At 46.2% G+C, this 17,337-nt stretch overlaps 1 protein-coding gene across 4 annotated transcripts in view; it reads right to left on the reverse strand.

The window, feature by feature from the left end:
• The window catches only part of anp32b (acidic (leucine-rich) nuclear phosphoprotein 32 family, member B), an 80,897-nt gene that overhangs the window by 28,098 nt on the left and 35,462 nt on the right, over window positions 1-17,337 (reverse strand). For all 4 annotated transcript variants that reach the window (XM_072517441.1, XM_072517443.1, XM_072517442.1 and 1 more), the window contains exon 2: window positions 11,289-11,438. In XM_072517441.1, coding sequence (XP_072373542.1) covers window positions 11,289-11,438 — 150 coding nt within the window. The remainder of the gene's footprint in view (window positions 1-11,288; window positions 11,439-17,337) is intronic.

The raw sequence follows: 17,337 nt of genomic DNA on the forward strand, positions 1-17,337 counted from the left end.
CTGCATCTCCTGGAGGAATCTTCCCCTCGATGCACAGAGTACCAGCTGAGGCGAGGAATTCGATGTGCTGCTCTCCAGCTACACAGCCGAGCTTTCCCTCCAGATTTTAGTGCAGTCTGGGGGGGGGGGGGCGTGGTTCTTGCCCCCCCCCCCCCCCCCCCCCACCAACGGAACTGGGACCCCAGTGGGTTCCCAGCAACTGCTTCAAGATTTTCTAAACCTGTTGTGAACCATTGGGGAGGTATAAATATTAGTGAGGGGGGGGGGACATATATTGTACCATCAGATGTAAATTTATTAAAATATGATACATTTCTGGGCAGGGAACTAGTTATATCAAGGGTGAGTGGTGAGCTTGGAAATTAGGGAAACAAGATCTTGTACCCTCATACTGACGGCTAATGCGGGCTCAAAATTGCACCCACTATATCAAATCCTTTCATAACCTTAGTTATGGAGAACGGGCAGGACGGTGGAGTTGAGGCCAGGATGGGATCAGCCATGATCGAATGGCAGAGCAGACCCAATGGGCCGAATGCCAAATTCTGCTCCTATATCTTATGAACTTCAGACTTCTATTAGGTCATTCCCTCAGTCATCTACAAGTGTAGATACTGAAAGTATACACCTTGAATGTTGCTGAAAAGACACATCATCGAACATTTACGTCTTGCACGAATCAGGAAAGTTTGGAAGAATGCCAAATCTAAAGGGAACGACGATAGACTTCACGAGGGGTGAGTGCTGATTGGTTGCCAAGTGGACGTGGGTTGGTAGAGGTGTTGTCCTGGAGAATACACCAGTTAACTGATGGCTGACAGTTAACTGCCCAGCTCTGTTGAGTAATTAATTCATAAACAAATACATTAAACATATTGCTGCCTGCCTTTCTAATTTTTCCCCTGTTGGCGGCCATGCCTTCAGCTGACTGGTACCCAAACTCTGCAATTCCCTCCGCCTTAACTACTGTAATTGTTCCTCTGGCACCCAAATGTATATATACCTCCCCAGTCCCCCCCACCCTCCCCCCCCCACACACACGTGTCTACTTATTTGTTAAACGTAATATCGCTAACTATCCAGGGTTGCTGTTTTTGAGCTGGTGTACAATATCCCACCAGTTTGTTTTTTTATATTTCATTCTGTGTACAATACTGTAAATATACGATGTTCAAAAACCCAATTAAAAACTTTTTTTTAAAAATTCCCCCCACCTCTCTCTCTCCCAAATACTCTGTAAAACCTGCCCTTTAGCCCAGCTTTCAGTCATCGAAATATTTCATGTTACTCAGTTTTAAATCTGTGTTTATAAGACCATAAGACATAGGAGCAGAATTAGGCCACTCGGCCCATCGAGTCTGCTCCGCCATTCAATCATGGCTGATATTTTCTCATCCCCATTCTCCTGCCTTCTCCCCATAACCCCCGACCCCCTTATTAATCCAGAACCTACCTATCTCTGTCTTAAAGACACTCAGTGATTTGGCCTCCACAGCCTTCTGCGGCAAAGAGTTCCACAGATTCTGGCTGAAGAAATTCCTCCTCATCTCAGTTTTAAAGGATCGTCCCTTTAGTCTGAGATGGTGTCCTCTGATTCTAGTTTTTCCTACAAGTGGAAACATCCTCTGTAAACATCTATGACTCTATCCAGGCCTCGCAGTATCTTGTAAGTTTCAATAAGATCCCCTCTCATCCTTCTAAACTCCAACGAGTACAGACCCAGAGTCCTCAAAAGTTCCTCATTCGACAAGTTCTTCATTCCAGGGATCATTCTTGTGAACCTCCTCTGGACCCTTTCCAAGGCCAGCACATCCTTCCTTAGATACGGGGCCCAAAACTGCTCACAATACTCCAAATGTGGTCTGACCAGAGCCTTATACAGCCTCAGAAGTATATCCCTGGTCTTGTATTGTAGCCCTCTTGACAGGAATGCTAACATTGCATTTGCCTTCTTAACTGCCAACTGAACCTGCACATTAACCTTACGAGAATCGTCAAATTTCCGAAGCATCTCCCCATTTAGAAAATAGTTTATGCTTAAATTCCTCCTTCCAAAGTGCATAACCTCACACTTTTCCACATTATATTTCATTTGCCACTTCATTGCCCGCTCTCCGAGCTTGCCCAAGTCCTTCTTGCAGCCCCCTTTCTTCCTCAATACTACCTGTCCCTCTACAGATCTTTGTATCATCTGCAAACTTAGCAACAGTGCCTTCAGTTCCTTCTTCCAGATCATTAATGTATATTGTGAAAAGTTGTCGACCCAGCACAGACCCCTGAGGCACAACACTAGTCACCGGCTGCCATCCTGAAAAAGACCCTTTATCCCCACTCTCTGCCTTCTGCCAGTCAGCCAATCCTCTATCCATGCCAGGATCTTACCCTGAACACCATGAGCTCTTAACTTATGTAACAGTCTCCTATGCGGCACCTTGTCAAAGGCCTTCTGGAAGGAAATCTAAATAAATCACGTCCACTGGTTCTCCTTTGTCTAACTTCCTTGTTACGTCCTCAAAGAACTCTAACAGATTTGTCAGACATGACCTCCCTTTGACGAAGCCATGCTGACTCAGTCCTATTTTACCATGCACTTCCAAGTGCTTCGCGATCTCATCTTTAATAACAGACTCTAAAATCTTACCAATGACTGAAGTCAGGCTAACCGGCCTATAATTTCCCGTCTTCTGCCTCCCTCCCTTCTGAAACAGTGGTGTTACATTTGTCACCTTCATGCCCTCTGGGACCCTTCCTGCCTCCAGTGATTCCTGAAAGATCAGCACTGATGCATCCACAATTTCCTCAGCTATCTCTTTTAGAACCCTGGGGTGTAGTCCATCCGGTTCAGGTGGCTTATCCACCTTCAGACCTCCAATGAAGTTTCTTGGGACATTTTATTACAATAAAGATGCTATATACATGAAGGTTGGTCTTTACTTAGCCTTTTGTCAAGGAAAGAGGCAATTGGGTAATTATAAGAATGAATAGTGCAAAGTGTATGTAATGCTGTCTGGCTATTTTTTCCCTTCAAAACAGAGAGTTAAACCTTTTTTTAAAAAATCACTCCTGAGTCACATGGATAGACAAGAAAGACATGCAATCATAAAGCCCTTTACCATGGCCCAGCGTACTTCATGCCAATGAAGTACTTTTGAATAGCAGAGTGGGCAGCACGGTGGGACAACAGTTAACACAGCGCCAGAGAGTGAGATAACAAGAGAATATGTGCTTGCATGCCAGAGAGTGAGACAGTGATAGTGTGAGGCAGTGAGAGAATGCGTGTGTGCGCACCAGAGAGAATGAGAGAATGCATGCGTATTACAATCCCAGACCAGACCCCAACAGTGGCTGGGGTACTGGACCCAAACCCCAATATTTTAGTTTATTTGTAAGACAGTGCGGAAAGAGTGATCGCTCCAGGAGTGATTGCATGAAGAAGTAGAGCTTTGGTATTTTAAAACAAAACTTTATCAACAAAATATTGAGCCATACGGGGGCGTTATGTAGGGGAGGACGTGCGTGAGGTGGCTCCTGCTAGGGTAAGGCACTTTGAGCCCTTTTCGCTTAGTTTCAGTGGGTTTATTTTTGTTTAAAAACCCACGTATTTAATGGGAAAAGTAACCTACACAGGTGAGAAGCCCAGAAAACCCAGGAGAAAAAAGGCTGAAATTAGAAGATCATCGACAGAGTCAGAGGCCTCTCGTGGCTCGTCGGTGGAAAAGATGGCAGATCGGAGGCAGCCTCCGGGACTCCGGCCACTCCACTAACGGCAGAGATGCTCGTGAGCACCTTGGCGACAGAGTGTGACAAACACCGGTGGGTTGTGTCGAGGGATCTCCGCACATGGATGGAAGAGACCTCGGCTCCCATCCGTTTGACATTGGAGAGGACCAACAAAACAGTGAAGGCCCATGGAGCCACGCTACAAGGCATAGAGGTGTCACGGTGACCAGATTGCCTCTCTGGAAGCGGCGATGTCTCTGATGGCCGATGCGAATAAGGCCAAAGTGAATGATTTGGAGAAACGTTTCAGGGGGGCAGAAATCCAAATTATGTGGGCTGCCTGAGAGGGTGGAAGGCCCAACTCCCATGGAGTATTTTGCGGAGATGTTTGGGAAGTTGGCGGGAGGGGAGGGGGAGGGTGGAGTCTCATCCCCTCCCGAGCTGGACTGAGGCCATTGGACACGCCGACAGAAGCCTCGTCCTGATGAACCACCGCGAGCAGTAATTGTGACGTTTCATAGCTTCAAAGAAAAAGAGCTAGTCCGGAGATGGGAAAGCGAGCATGGTGACTACAAATTGGAAGGCCACTCCGTCAGGTTTTACCAAGATGTGGGAGCGGAGCTGGCAAAGATGTGGGCTGCGTCCAACAAATCCAAAGCCGCCCTGTATAAAAGCGGAGTCCGGTTTGGGGTGGTGGGGCTAAGAGGGACTTTTGAGGGAAAATACTTTTTTTGATGTGCCAGGGGAGGGTGATTCCTTTGTAAAAAAGCATGGGCCAGGCGTGGATATTGGGAATGTACATGTGGGATTGTTTGTTCATGTTTGCATTTTTCTCTTTTTGTTGGGGTTGAATGTTTTACAAGTTGGCTCAGGTCTGGGGTTTAGTTTTATGTGGGTCTTTTGTTCTAACTGTTGTGAAAATATATAGCTCCATATTGGAGTACTATGTTTTAAGTTTTTTTTTTAATACTTTGTGGAGTTTCTTTCTGTGAGCATTTTTCTTCAATCTGGGCGGGAAGAGCTGAAGAGTTAGCTAACGGGAGCAGTTCTGTTTTAGATAATGAGCTGTTTGGGGTTAGAGTTTTTAGTGTTCTGTTTGGGGTTAGAGTTATTAGTAGTAGGTTTTAGTTGTTTACATTCACCTTGCTGTTTTCTGTATGTGTATTTGGGTGTAGTGGTGTCTGAGGGCGAAGACAATTGGGGGAGGGGTAGTTCACTCACAGTGACTGCAGTTTCTCTTTGCTTAATCTTGTTAGAGAGTTTGACGGCCATCTTGGGTGGGCCTGGTTGCTGCACTTTCTATCTAACTGTTGGATAATCCATCTTGTTGAAAATGGCTGACTCCGGATCGAGGGGGGTGGGTGGGAGGCTCCCAATTCATTCGGTCACCTGGAATGTCAGGGGGTTAAATTGTGTCCTGGATTGGTCTTGGCCTAAATATCTGACTCAGTCAGGGGTGACCAGGGCGATATTGTTTTCATGAAACGAGCGGTGGGGGTGGGGGGGAGAAGACCCGTGGCGCTTTTCGCACCCAGGTGATCAAGATTTTTCCTTTCTCTCCCAGGTGCACAAGTTTTACTCGCGTATTGACTTTTTTATTGGTGGGTAGGTCTCCCCTTCCTATTGTGAAGGGGACGGGTTACTCAGTGATTGAGATTTCAGAACACGCCCCACTTTTTGTTGTTTAGACACTAACCAGGTCCCTCCCGGTGTCCGCCATGGAGATTGGGTCCGGCATCATTAGCGGATAAAAGATTTTGTGTACGTGTGTCCACCGTCATTGAGGAATATATTAAATTTAATAAAAGTGAGTTCTCTCACCTTCTACGCTGCGGGAAGCCCTGAAGGTGCTCATCAGGTGGGAGATAATTTCCTACAAAATGCACATGGAAAAGACAGCGAGGGTGAAGCGGCAGAGGCTGGTGGGAAATCAACTCCCCAGGCTGCAAACACATTAACTCCCCAGGGACTTCCCCTAGTCAAACAACAGTGCATTAGTCCATTCTTTTATGGTCAATTTCACATCTGGCATCTAAAAGCTTTCTGGTCTTGCAAAACACAATTCTTTTAAAAACATGTCTACTGCAGTCAAGCACACTCTAACCCCAGACACTTAACCCTTAAATTGCCAAATGTTTCTAATCCATTATATCTAAATTCCTTCGACTTGGTGCATGGCAGAGAGGGAGAGTGAAACAGTGAGAGAAAGCATGCGTGCGAGACAGTGAGACACAGAGAATGCATGCATCATGCCAGAGAGTGAAACACTGAGATAATGCATGTGTGCACGAGAACCAGAGAGTGAGACAGTAATCGAATACTTGCATGCGTTCCAGAGAGAGTGATACAGCGAGAGAATGCGTGCGTGCCAGGGAGAGAGACAATAGAGAATGCATGCATGCATGCGCGCCCGAGAGACGGTGATAGGATATGTGAGTGCCCGCCCAAGAGACAGTGAGAGAATGCGTGTGTGCCAGGGAGAGAGACAAAAGAGAATGCATGCATGCATGCGCGCCCGAGAGACGGTGATAGGATATGTGAGTGCCCGCCCAAGAGACAGTGAAAGAATGTGTGTATGCGTGCCAGGGAGAGAGCGAGTTTTAAGATCTCGAACCAGACCCGGGCAGTGGTACGGATACTGGACAGAAACCCCAATATTTTATTTTAATTTTGTAAGACTGTGAGGAAAGAATACCTCACTCAAGGAATGATTGCATGAAGAAATAGGGATTGATATATTAAAACAAATTTTATTACTAACACAGTATTAAAATATCTTTAACAGCATACAAGAAAAAAAATCCTTACAATTGCTGGTAAACAGTGCTGATCAATACAGTGACACAATAACCATTAAACTGCTATCTTTATTCCCACTCAATCTACAAAATAAAAACCATCTCAGCTCTCAACCCCCTTTAAAAGGCTATAAGCAGACCCAGGACTGCTTGCTTTACAGAGATGTCCTTTGCGACTGTTTTAAAGAAAAGTCCTGAATCCTGTCAGATCCATGCAGAAACTCTGGCTGTGGCTGTATTTTTTCAGAAGCTGCTTCTCAGCTTCTTTCAGCTCACCTTCCGGCTACATAATTCGGAGCTGCTTGGGAAGAAGCTGCTAATCTGTCTACATATCTTTAACTGCTCTGCAGTGAGAGCAAATGTTTGACTCTTGGTCACATCTCAATCAAAATCTCAACTGAACTGCATTTCTGCAAAATGCCTGGTACCTTAGCTCCTCTGACTAATTACATCATCTTACCAAGCTGAAGCACGATGTACATAATTAACTCCACAGGGAACCTCCTTAATTTAAAAAAAAAATCCAATCACCCTTAACTGCTATCTTTATCTCCACTCAAACAACAAAACCATCTCAGGTCTCAATCCACTTTTGAATACAGTTAGCAGACTCAGGAATACTTGCTGTAAAGACTCCACTTTGAGAAAGAGAGATCTTTTGAGACTGCTTGAGAGAGAGAGACCTCCTCCCCTGTCAGAACAATGCAGGATCTCTGGCTGTATTCCTCAGAAACCTTCTCAGCTCACCTTCCGGCCAGAAACCAACTCTGAAAACCTCAACACCTGACTGCTTCAACCCCTGGCTCCTCCCGTTAACTACATCATCTCACTAAACTGGTGTCTCTAATTATCTGCTCCCCAGGCAACCCTCTTAATATAAATAAAAGTCCATTACCCTAAGCTTTTACGATGCACCTCTGGCTCCAAAAAGAGCCTAGCTGTCTTTCAAAACAGGGTTTATAGAAACATGACTGCACGAAAAACAGATAGTAAAATATATCTGAAATTCCGATATTCATCACACGCAAAGCTAGAGTCTGGAAATTTTGCCATCACCATGGAAACAATCCCCACGTACATGATATTCGCTCTGGATGGCCTGGGTGTGATCGAGCCACACCCGTTGCTTCTGCAGGCTGTCCATAGGTAGATACAGAGGCGGGCAAGTGCTAACGCAAGCTGGTTAAAAGGCCCGCCTTGGTGTGCTGAGACCTCGACCGTTGGGCCCTCAATCCTCCCACACCTCACTCATACAACTCCCCCTCCCCTGCCCCTGTTTAAAAGCCTCCGGAGTTGGCCCACCTCTGAAAATCCAGCCTACATTAGTGACTGGCTTTAAAAAATATTTAATTGACTGCAAGGCACTCTGTGATATCTTCAAGTGATGAAAGACACTATATAGATATAGATATAGAACATTACAGCGCAGTACAGGCCCTTCTGCCCTCGATGTTGCGCCGACCTGTGAAACCACTCTAAAACCCATCTACACTATTCCCTTATCGTCCATATGTCTATCCAATGACCATTTGAATGTCCTTAGTGTTGGCGAGTCCACTACTGTTGCAGGCAGGGCATTCCACGCCCTTAGGGGAGGTCGTGTCTCACTAACTTGATAGAGTTTTTCGAGGAGGTCACTAAGATGATTGATGCAGGTAGGGCAGTAGATGTTGTCTATATGGACTTCAGTAAGGCCTTTGACAAGGTCCCTCATGGTAGACTAGTACAAAAGGTGAAGTCACACGGGATCAGGGGTGAACTGGCAAGGTGGATACAGAACTGGCTAGGCCATAGAAGGCAGAGGGTAGCAATGGAGGGATGCTTTTCTCATTGGAGGGCTGTGACCAGTGGTGTTCCACAGGGATCAGTGCTGGGACCTTTGCTCTTTGTAATATATATATAAATGATTTGGAGGAAAATGTAACTGGTCTGATTAGTAAGTTTGCAGACGACACAAAGGTTGGTGGAATTGCGGATAGCGATGAGGACTGTCTGAGGATACAGCAGGATTTAGATTGTCTGGAGACTTGGGCGGAGAGATGGCAGATGGAGTTTAATCCGGACAAATGTGAGGTAATGCATTTTGGAAGGGCTAATGCAGGTAGGGAATATACAGTGAATGGTAGAACCCTCAAGAGTATTGAAAGTCAAAGAGATCTAGGAGTACAGGTCCACAGGTCATTGAAAGGGGCAACACAGGTGGAGAAGGTAGTCAAGAAGGCATACGGCATGCTTGCCTTCATTGGCCGGGGCATTGAGTATAAGAATTGGCAAGTCATGTTGCAGCTGTATAGAACCTTAGTTAGGCCACACTTGGAGTATAGTGTTCAATTCTGGTCGCCACACTACCAGAAGGATATGGAGGCTTTAGAGAGGGTGCAGAAGAGATTTACCAGAATGTTGCCTGGTATGGAGGGCATAAGCTATGAGGAGCGATTGAATAAACTCTGTTTGTTCTCACTGGAACGAAGGAGGTTGAGGGGCGACCTGATAGAGGTATACAAAATTATGAGGGGCATAGACAGAGTGGATAGTCAGAGGCTTTTCCCCAGGGTCGAGGGGTCAATTACTAGGGGGCATAGGTTTAAGGTGAGAGGGGCAAAGTTTAGAGTAGATGTACGAGGCAAGTTTTTTACGCAGAGGGTAGTGGGTGCCTGGAACTCACTACCAGAGGAGGTAGTGGAAGCAGGGACGATAGGGACATTTAAGGGGCATCTTGACAAATATATGAATAGGATGGGAATAGAAGGATACGGACCCAGGAAGTGTAGAAGATTGTAGTTTAGTCGCGCAGTATGGTCGGCACGGGCTTGGAGGGCCGAAGGGCCTGTTCCTGTGCTGTACATTTCTTTGTTCTTTGTTCTTTGTACTACTCTCGGAGTAAAGAAACTACCTCTGACATCTGTCTTGTATCTATCTCCCCTCAATTTAAAGCTATGTCCCCTCGTGCTAGACATCACCATCCAAGGAAAAAGGCTCTCACTGTCCACCCTATCCAATCCTCTGATCATCTTGTATGCCTCAATTAAGTCACCTCTTAACCTTCTCTTTAACGAAAACAGCCTCAAGTCCCTCAGCCTTTCCTCGTAAGATCTTCCCTCCATACCAGGCAACATTCTGGTGAATCTCCTCTGCACTCTTTCCAATGCTTCCCCATCCTTCCTATAATGCGGCGACCAGAATTGCACGCAATACTCCAAATGTAGAAATGCAAGCTTTTCTTTTTCCTATCATCCAATTAATGGCCTTACAAGAGAGGTGTGGGATTGAGAGGTCTTCTGCTACAATATCTTGACGTACAACTATAAACATACCATGCCTGATTTTAGGATACTGTTGTAAAACCTTTGTCTGTTCTGTTTCCTTTTTAATTCCTGTCCTGGCAACAAGTGGTTAGCACTGTGGCTTCACAGTGCTAGATTCCCACGTTCGATTCCCCGCTGGGTCACTGTCTGTGCGGAGTCTGCACGTTCTCCCCGTGTGTGCGTGGGTTTCCTCCGGGTGCCCCGGTTTCCTCCCAGTCCAAAGACGTGCAGGCTGGGTGGATTGGTCATGATAAATTGCCCTTAGTGACCAAAAAAGGTTAGGAGGGGTTATTGGATTACGGGGATAGGCTAGAAGTGAGGGTTTCAGTGGGTCGGTGCAGGCTCGATGGGCCGAATGGTTTCTTTCTGCACTGTATGTTCTATGTCAGTTTGTTAGACTTGTCAAGCAGCCAGTGTGGCTGGAATTCTGAACGATCTCCTGTTGTTGCTTGCGATTGGTGGAGACATTCTGGAATCATCCGGAAGAAAGGCAGGTCATATTGAAAGCTCCATTTCGTCCCCAGTTCTCAGAAGATGTTCAGCCAGGAAGCGCTTGAAAATGTTATCTCTGCTGTCTCTCTCTGCCAGGCAATTTAAAAGGCTGCTCGTCAGATCTGTGAAGGCACTCTTGTTTAAAAGACTGACAGCAATCAGAACTGTGAAGGGACCTTATGGAGTGCCAGAGTGCAAGCAGTCTTTCCTCATGTCTGCAACATCCTCTGTCTGAATGCCTGGGAAGAACCCAATCTGCGAACATTCTTTATAATGCAGCCAAAGTTTCTGTACAGAGATCAGGCAAATTGAAGACACTGTAAAATTCTCAGGTTTAAACTCCCAGTAATATCTCCGGGAGGCAGAGGCTCCATCTGGTGGTCGGAGGTCAGAATTGCATTGACCTGAATCGCCTGTGTAACACTCCATCTGGTGGTAGAAGGGCGGAATTGCACCAACACAAAACTCTCATATAAACCCATTTCCCATTACATCTCATTTGGAGGACTCCGGCCCCTACAGAGGCCACAACCGCAACAGCAAAGTTTCATTTCAAACCTTTTCCTTCAATTCCTGTTATCCTAACCCTTTACCCGTCCCTCCACTGTATGTCTGTTTGTGTGGGTGGAGGGTGGGACCCGGTTCTGGATATAGGTAGACTAGTAGATCATCTTTCCATTACTTCCTGTATATGTTATAAATAAACAGTTTGTTAATGTTTTACTTCTAAATCTGGTGTCTGTAACTCATTTGAGCAGTCAGGGGTTAAAGGAAAACATGAATTATTGGTTAATTCACTTATGTTGGGACTTTGGGGTCTGTGGGGCTGAAACTGATCACGCACTTTCCCCAGGGTGTTGCAACACTGACGGCAGAATTGCAAAGTACACCTCCTGAACATTACATTGTTATGGCGTAACAAAAAGACACATTCCCCCAATTCAGACCAATGGTCGTCATGCTCAATACTCACCTTCTTCAATTTGGGAAGGCGAAGGAGGTTTGTGACAGACATCAACCCAACATTTATCAAGCTGAGGAACTCCAGGTTCTCAAACTCCGCCGTCAGCCCTTCGATTTTACCTTCATTCGACCTGCAGTTGTCGAGAACAAGCTCTCGCACCTAGAACGAAGCAAAGGTGACTTAGAAAGCGAGTCCCTTGTTGCAAAACCGAAACACAAAGTGTCTCACAGCAAGAGTGGTTCGGTGTGTCTGGGGTTTAAGTGCAATTCAAACCTGCTTTCCAGCATTGATACAGTAATAAAGTTAAACCTGGTGTTGGATTTACTGTGCCACTTTCTGCACCATCAATATGAACAAGACAAGTCGAGCAAACAATATAGATTTATAGCAGACTCCCTCACAGGAAAAGGTCAGTCAGCTTATTGAGTCTGTGACTACAATTTGGAACGAGCTATCCAAATAGTCCCACTTCCCCAGCTCTTTTCCTGGTTTTTAAAAATTTGTATCCAATTCCCTTGAAGATTCTTTATTGAATTAAGGTTTAAGGCAGCAAGGGTGCACAGTGGTTAGCACAGTTGCTTCACAGCTCCAGGGTCCCAGGTTCGATCCCTGGCTTGGGTCACTTGGCTGTGTGGAGTCTGCACATCCTCCCCGTGTGTGCGTGGGTTTCCTCCGGGTGCTCCGGTTTCCTCCCACAGTCCAAAGATGTGCAGGTTAAGTGGATTGGCTATGTTAAATTGCCCTTAATGTCCAAAAAGGTTGGGTTAGATGGGGTCACGGGGATAGGGTGGAGCTGTGGGGATAGGGAGGAGGTGTGGGGATAAGGTAGGGTGCTCTTTCCAAGGGCCACTGCAGACTCGATGGGCCGAATGGCCTCAGTCTGCACTGTAAATTCTATGAATTTGCTTCCACCGCCCTTTCAAGCGGCACATTCCACATCACAACAACTCGCTATTAAAAAAACTCATCTCCCTTCTTTTGCTGATTAAAGATAATCTGTGTCCCTCCATTTACCAAACCTCCTGCCATTGGAAACAGTTGCTCCAATGAAAACTCTTTACAGTGTATACACATGGGGGTGGTGGCTATGTACCCACACTGGTACATTTCGCTTAGCAGAATTGCATTCTGATTAACCGTGTTTAGGTTTTCAGTGTCACAAAGTAGAGACGGGCCACATAGATAGAAGAGCCAAACTAAGAAAACGGGCAGAAAAACATCCACCCGTTTTACACTCTCCACAAAATGGGCCCATCAACCCCTGCTGCCTCTATCCTAAATTCATCCAGTGTCCTGGTGCTCGCTGATCTCCCCTGGCTCCCAATTAAACAACACCGCAATTTTAAAATTCTCATCCTGGTTTTCAAATCCTTCCCTGGCTTCCCCGTTCCTCATCTCTACAACCTCCTCCAGCCCTACAACCCAAGATTTCTGCGCTCCTCCAATTCTGGACTCTTGCCGATCTCCAGGTGTAACCATTGCCCCATATGGCTGCCAGGCCTTCAGCTGCCTAGACCCTACCTTCGGGAATTACCGCACTAAACCTCCCTGCTCTAACTCTCTGAACAAGGCCTGGGTTGCCGGCCGAAACATCCCATGTGGCTCAGTGTCAGATTTTGCTTGCTAATCACTCCCCTGAGGTAGCTTGGGACATTCTCCTATGTTAAAAAGGCAAGTTGCTGCTGGACCAGCGTATGTTAGAATATTCAGAAAATTCCAACAGATTTTGTCTGATTGTAACATCGTCTCTTCACGATGTCCTCGGAGGAGAAAGACGAATCAGCGACTGTCGGTGTTTGCTCCCCAGGTTCGCTGTGTAATAAATATCACCACAAGAGGCACACCACAGGTGGGAGCAGGAACAGGCAGTGTTGGGGGCAGGAACAGGCTGGTGGGGGGTGGGGCAGATCAGGCTTTTTGAGTTGGATGATCAGCCATGATCACAACGAATGGCAGCGCAGGCTCGAAGGGCTGAATGGCCTCCTCCTGCTCCTATTTTCTATGCTTCTGAAACATGCAACCCGTAACCGTGGAGTTAAATAACAAAGATTAATTTAAGGAACTGTTCGATAAATGTAAGGGAGGCTGGAATAGAAAGACATGTTATTACGGTGAGATGAAACAAAAGATAGCACAACTGAAGTTGCATTCCCTGGAATTTAGTCGGTTAAGGGTGCGATTAAATTGAAGATATCAAGATATTAAAGGAGAGCTGGTATGGTAGAGAGAAACTATTTCTGCTGACTACCTCCCAGTCCAAGACTCCCCATAATAAGACTTCCCGTACCAGCCTCCCCGAACAGGCGCCGGAATGTGGCGACTAGGGGCTTTTCACAGTAACTCCATTGAAGCCTACTCGTGACAATAAGCGATTTTCATTTCATTTCATTTCATAATCTAAGACTTAGAGCAGATCTTGAGGAGCGTAATCTTTTTGAGGAATCAGGGGCCTGGCCTGCCATCGAGAGCTGACGAGAGCCGCATGCTGCCTTTTTACAGGAAGGTCATCTGAACCACTGAGCCAATCAGGCAATGGCGAGGCCACTGTCAGGTTAAAGGCCCAAGGGGCGAAGGTCTCACCTACTGATGTCTGCCAGCCAGTCAGAGACCAGCAGCTCTGTGTTCGACAGCCCCACCGGGGAGGCCGTTGCTGCTGCCGGAAGGACACGCACCAGAGTCCAGCAATTGGGGAGCAACTCAGGCCACAGGTAAATAACTTTGGGAGTGGGAGTTGTATTTGAAGAAGTGCCATAGGGAGAGGTGTGTAGGGGAGTCAGCAGTAAAGGCAGGGGCGTTGCTCGCAAGTGAGCCCCGTTATCCTCTTCCCGCTGTCAAGTCCCTCAATCAGACCTTTCATTAGGGGATCCCAACCCCCACCGGAGGTGACATGCTGGCCACATGTTTTAGCTGGCATGGCGAGCAACCCAATTGCAGCTTGGTTAATACCAGCGGCTGTGGGCAAGGTCCTTAAGTGGTCACTGTAAGGATCCTCCTGTTTAAACCCTATTAGTTCCCTGTTTTCCGCTTTCTTTTATTTTATTTTGCTATCAACATTTAATAGTTTGATTCATGGAAGCTTAATGGAATTGTGCCTTTAATTTGAGCAGAAGCCTGGACTGGTTTAAACTGGAGATTGACCTGTGACTTTAAGAAGGCAGTCTGCATGAAGCAGCCTTTAATTCAAACAAGCAGATTCCAGAACGATTCGACTTACATCAGTATGCCTCAGATCGATGGACTTGGCTGGCGGCCAATGAACTGGCTCAAGGTGCTGGGCTTTAGCGATAGCCCGTGGTGATTGGTTCTGATTTCTCTAGAAAGTCTCTTCCCCCCGCCCCCCCCCCCCCCCAATAAGGCTGGTTCGGATTTCACTGGAATGTTTCTTCCCCCAATAAGACTGGGTTGTAATTTTGCTTTCAGTTCAGAAGCTGGAATGAGCATCTGTGTAGTTTCTCTCTCGCAAAGATCTGATTAATTCTCTCTATAAAATCCAGTTCAAGACCTCTTTTCTTTCTCCAGTAAGGCTGGAGGTCATTGTAATGAAACTGCAAAGGATTGAGATTAAAAACTTGGGCTGGAAACTGGGTTTGATGCGAGACCAAGAATCTTATGAGAGAAGTGGTCTCAAAGGTGGACCATTTAGTTGAAGGCCCAGTTTTAATAAAGGCTAAAGAGACTCACCAGAAGAAATCCTACTGCCTGGGAGTACTGATTGAATGTTTCAGCCAGAAGACTATCACCAACTGTACACCGGTGGCTTCGATCACTCAGCATGCTGGGAGAACAGCCGACTGCAAAGAATTCAACTTTGAAGGCAAGGACTTTTAGCTTCCATTTTACCTTAATCCTTATTATTTTAGCCCCTTTCCACCGCTTTGTTGATTGTCTTGTGTGTGTGTGGGCAGAGGGTGGGACAGTTAAAGGGGAGGGTAGTAGGTTAGCGTGCCGATATTCCTTTGTAATTACTGCATATTTCATCTTTATTTATAAATAAACAGTAATTGTTTTTCACTTACAAACCTGGTGACTGTAAATAATTGGGCAGCCAGGGTCCACAGATTTGGGGAAATTTATACAAATTATCGGTTAATTCACTTGTATTGGGACTCCGGGGCCGGTGGGGCTGGGATTGATCGTGCACTAGCCCAGGGTGTTGTAACATCATTAATTAACCAATTAAGGGCCTCAATAGGGGGAGGGGGAGAAATTCGAACATGGGGCCTCCCAGCCAGAACTTAAATACGGTCAAAGGCAGCAGGGTTCCAGTATGTCACTATTCCACCTCACACACGCCCTTCAACTCGAAGCTCATCACCAGTGAGAGCACAAGATTCTACTAAATGCTTCCACACACAAAAGGTGGTGAAAATTGGAATTCCCATCCACAAATGGCAATCAATGCTCAATCAACTGCGTTTTTTAATTTTAGAGTACTCAATTATTTTTTTTCCAATTAAGGGCCAATTTAGCGTGGCCAATCCACCTAGCCCGCATATCTTTGGGTTGTGGGGGCGAAACCCACACAGACACGGGGAGAATGTGCAAACTCCACACGGACAGTGACCCAGGGCCAGGATTCAAACCCGGGTCCTCAGCGCCGCAGTCCCAGTGCTAACCACTGCGCCACATGCCGCCCTTCTCAATCAATTGTTAACTCTAAATCTGAGGTTGATATATCTTTAGGAATATGGAGAAATGCAGGTATATGGAGTTAGGTTGCCTCGTCCGAGGATGTATATCATCTAACATCTTAGAATCCCTGCAGTGCAGGAGGCCATTCGGTCCATCGAGTTTTCACTGACTCTCCGAAAGAGCACTCAACCCAGGCCTGTTCCCCAGTCCACCCCATCCTATCCTCATAACCCAACCTGCATATCTTCAGACACTAAGGGGCAATTTAGCATGGCCAATCCACCTAACCTGCACATCTTTGGACTGTGGGAGGAATACGGAGCACCCGGAGGAAACCCACGCAGACACGGGAAGAACGTGCAGACTCCGCACAGACAGTCACCCGACGCTGGAATTGAATCCCAGTTTCTGGCGCTGAGACAGCAGTGCTAACCACTGTGCCACCGTGCACAGACGATGAGGTGCTTATGGTTGCCGCCTGTCACTCGTTTCAGTTGCGATCGAGAAATGTGGAAAGTTGTGAATGGGGAGAGTATTGCTGTGTCAGCAGTTCATTCAAGGCTGTGCAGACATTGGCCAGCAAGGTGATCCACAGGGTAAATGATGAGCTTGCTCCTGAAGTGGAAGACCAGTGAAAGGATGGGTCAGTCTCGGCTTCTTATGGAAGCTGTACGGGCCTCAGGCCTGGAGCCGAATATCTCCACCTCTTGGCTGGGTCAAAATTGCTCCTCCTTTCCAGAATTCCCAGTTCTCTGCTGGGTAACAGTTCCACAGATGCTTGGAGCAGTGCTTGATAACCCTTTCCCCTTCACTGGCTTTTCTACAGTGGAGACATTAGTCCCATCTAGTGTTCACATGAGTATATTTATAGCAAGTGGTCACTGGTGTTGTTAGGAGAAGCTTTTTACTTTGTTCTGGATGCAAGACTTAATAACGTTCCTCCTCTGTTATCATCTTGTAATCACACAAGATCAGAAATCAAACCAGCCATCTCCCTGGTATCTTACAGCTCAGCTTCGGACTAATTTATTAAGCTCGTTATTGACAGTGCCTTCAAAAGCTCTCAACGATAAATGGGAAATCAGCTATTATATAATTTGGACTCAAGAACGACATAGAGCTTTACAGCACAGGACAATTAGGGATGTTGGCCTTTATTGTTTTATGAAAGAATAAAAATCTTTCTCCTGAATTCCTTATTAGATTTACCAGTGATGATCTCACATTTATAGCCCCCAATATTGGTCTTCTCCACAAGTGGAGGCAATTTCTCAACGTCCACCCTATCGATTCCCACTTCAGAATTTTACAAAGATCAATCTGGTCTCCCCTCAGCCTTCTTTTTGGAGAAAAGTAAATAATTCTTCGATTCCAATGGATTTGTCAAGCATGATTTCCCCCTTTCGTAAATCCATGCGGACTCTGT

The sequence above is a fragment of the Scyliorhinus torazame genome, chromosome 9, assembly GCF_047496885.1.
Source record: "Scyliorhinus torazame isolate Kashiwa2021f chromosome 9, sScyTor2.1, whole genome shotgun sequence".
Taxonomy (NCBI): Eukaryota; Metazoa; Chordata; class Chondrichthyes; order Carcharhiniformes; family Scyliorhinidae; genus Scyliorhinus; species Scyliorhinus torazame.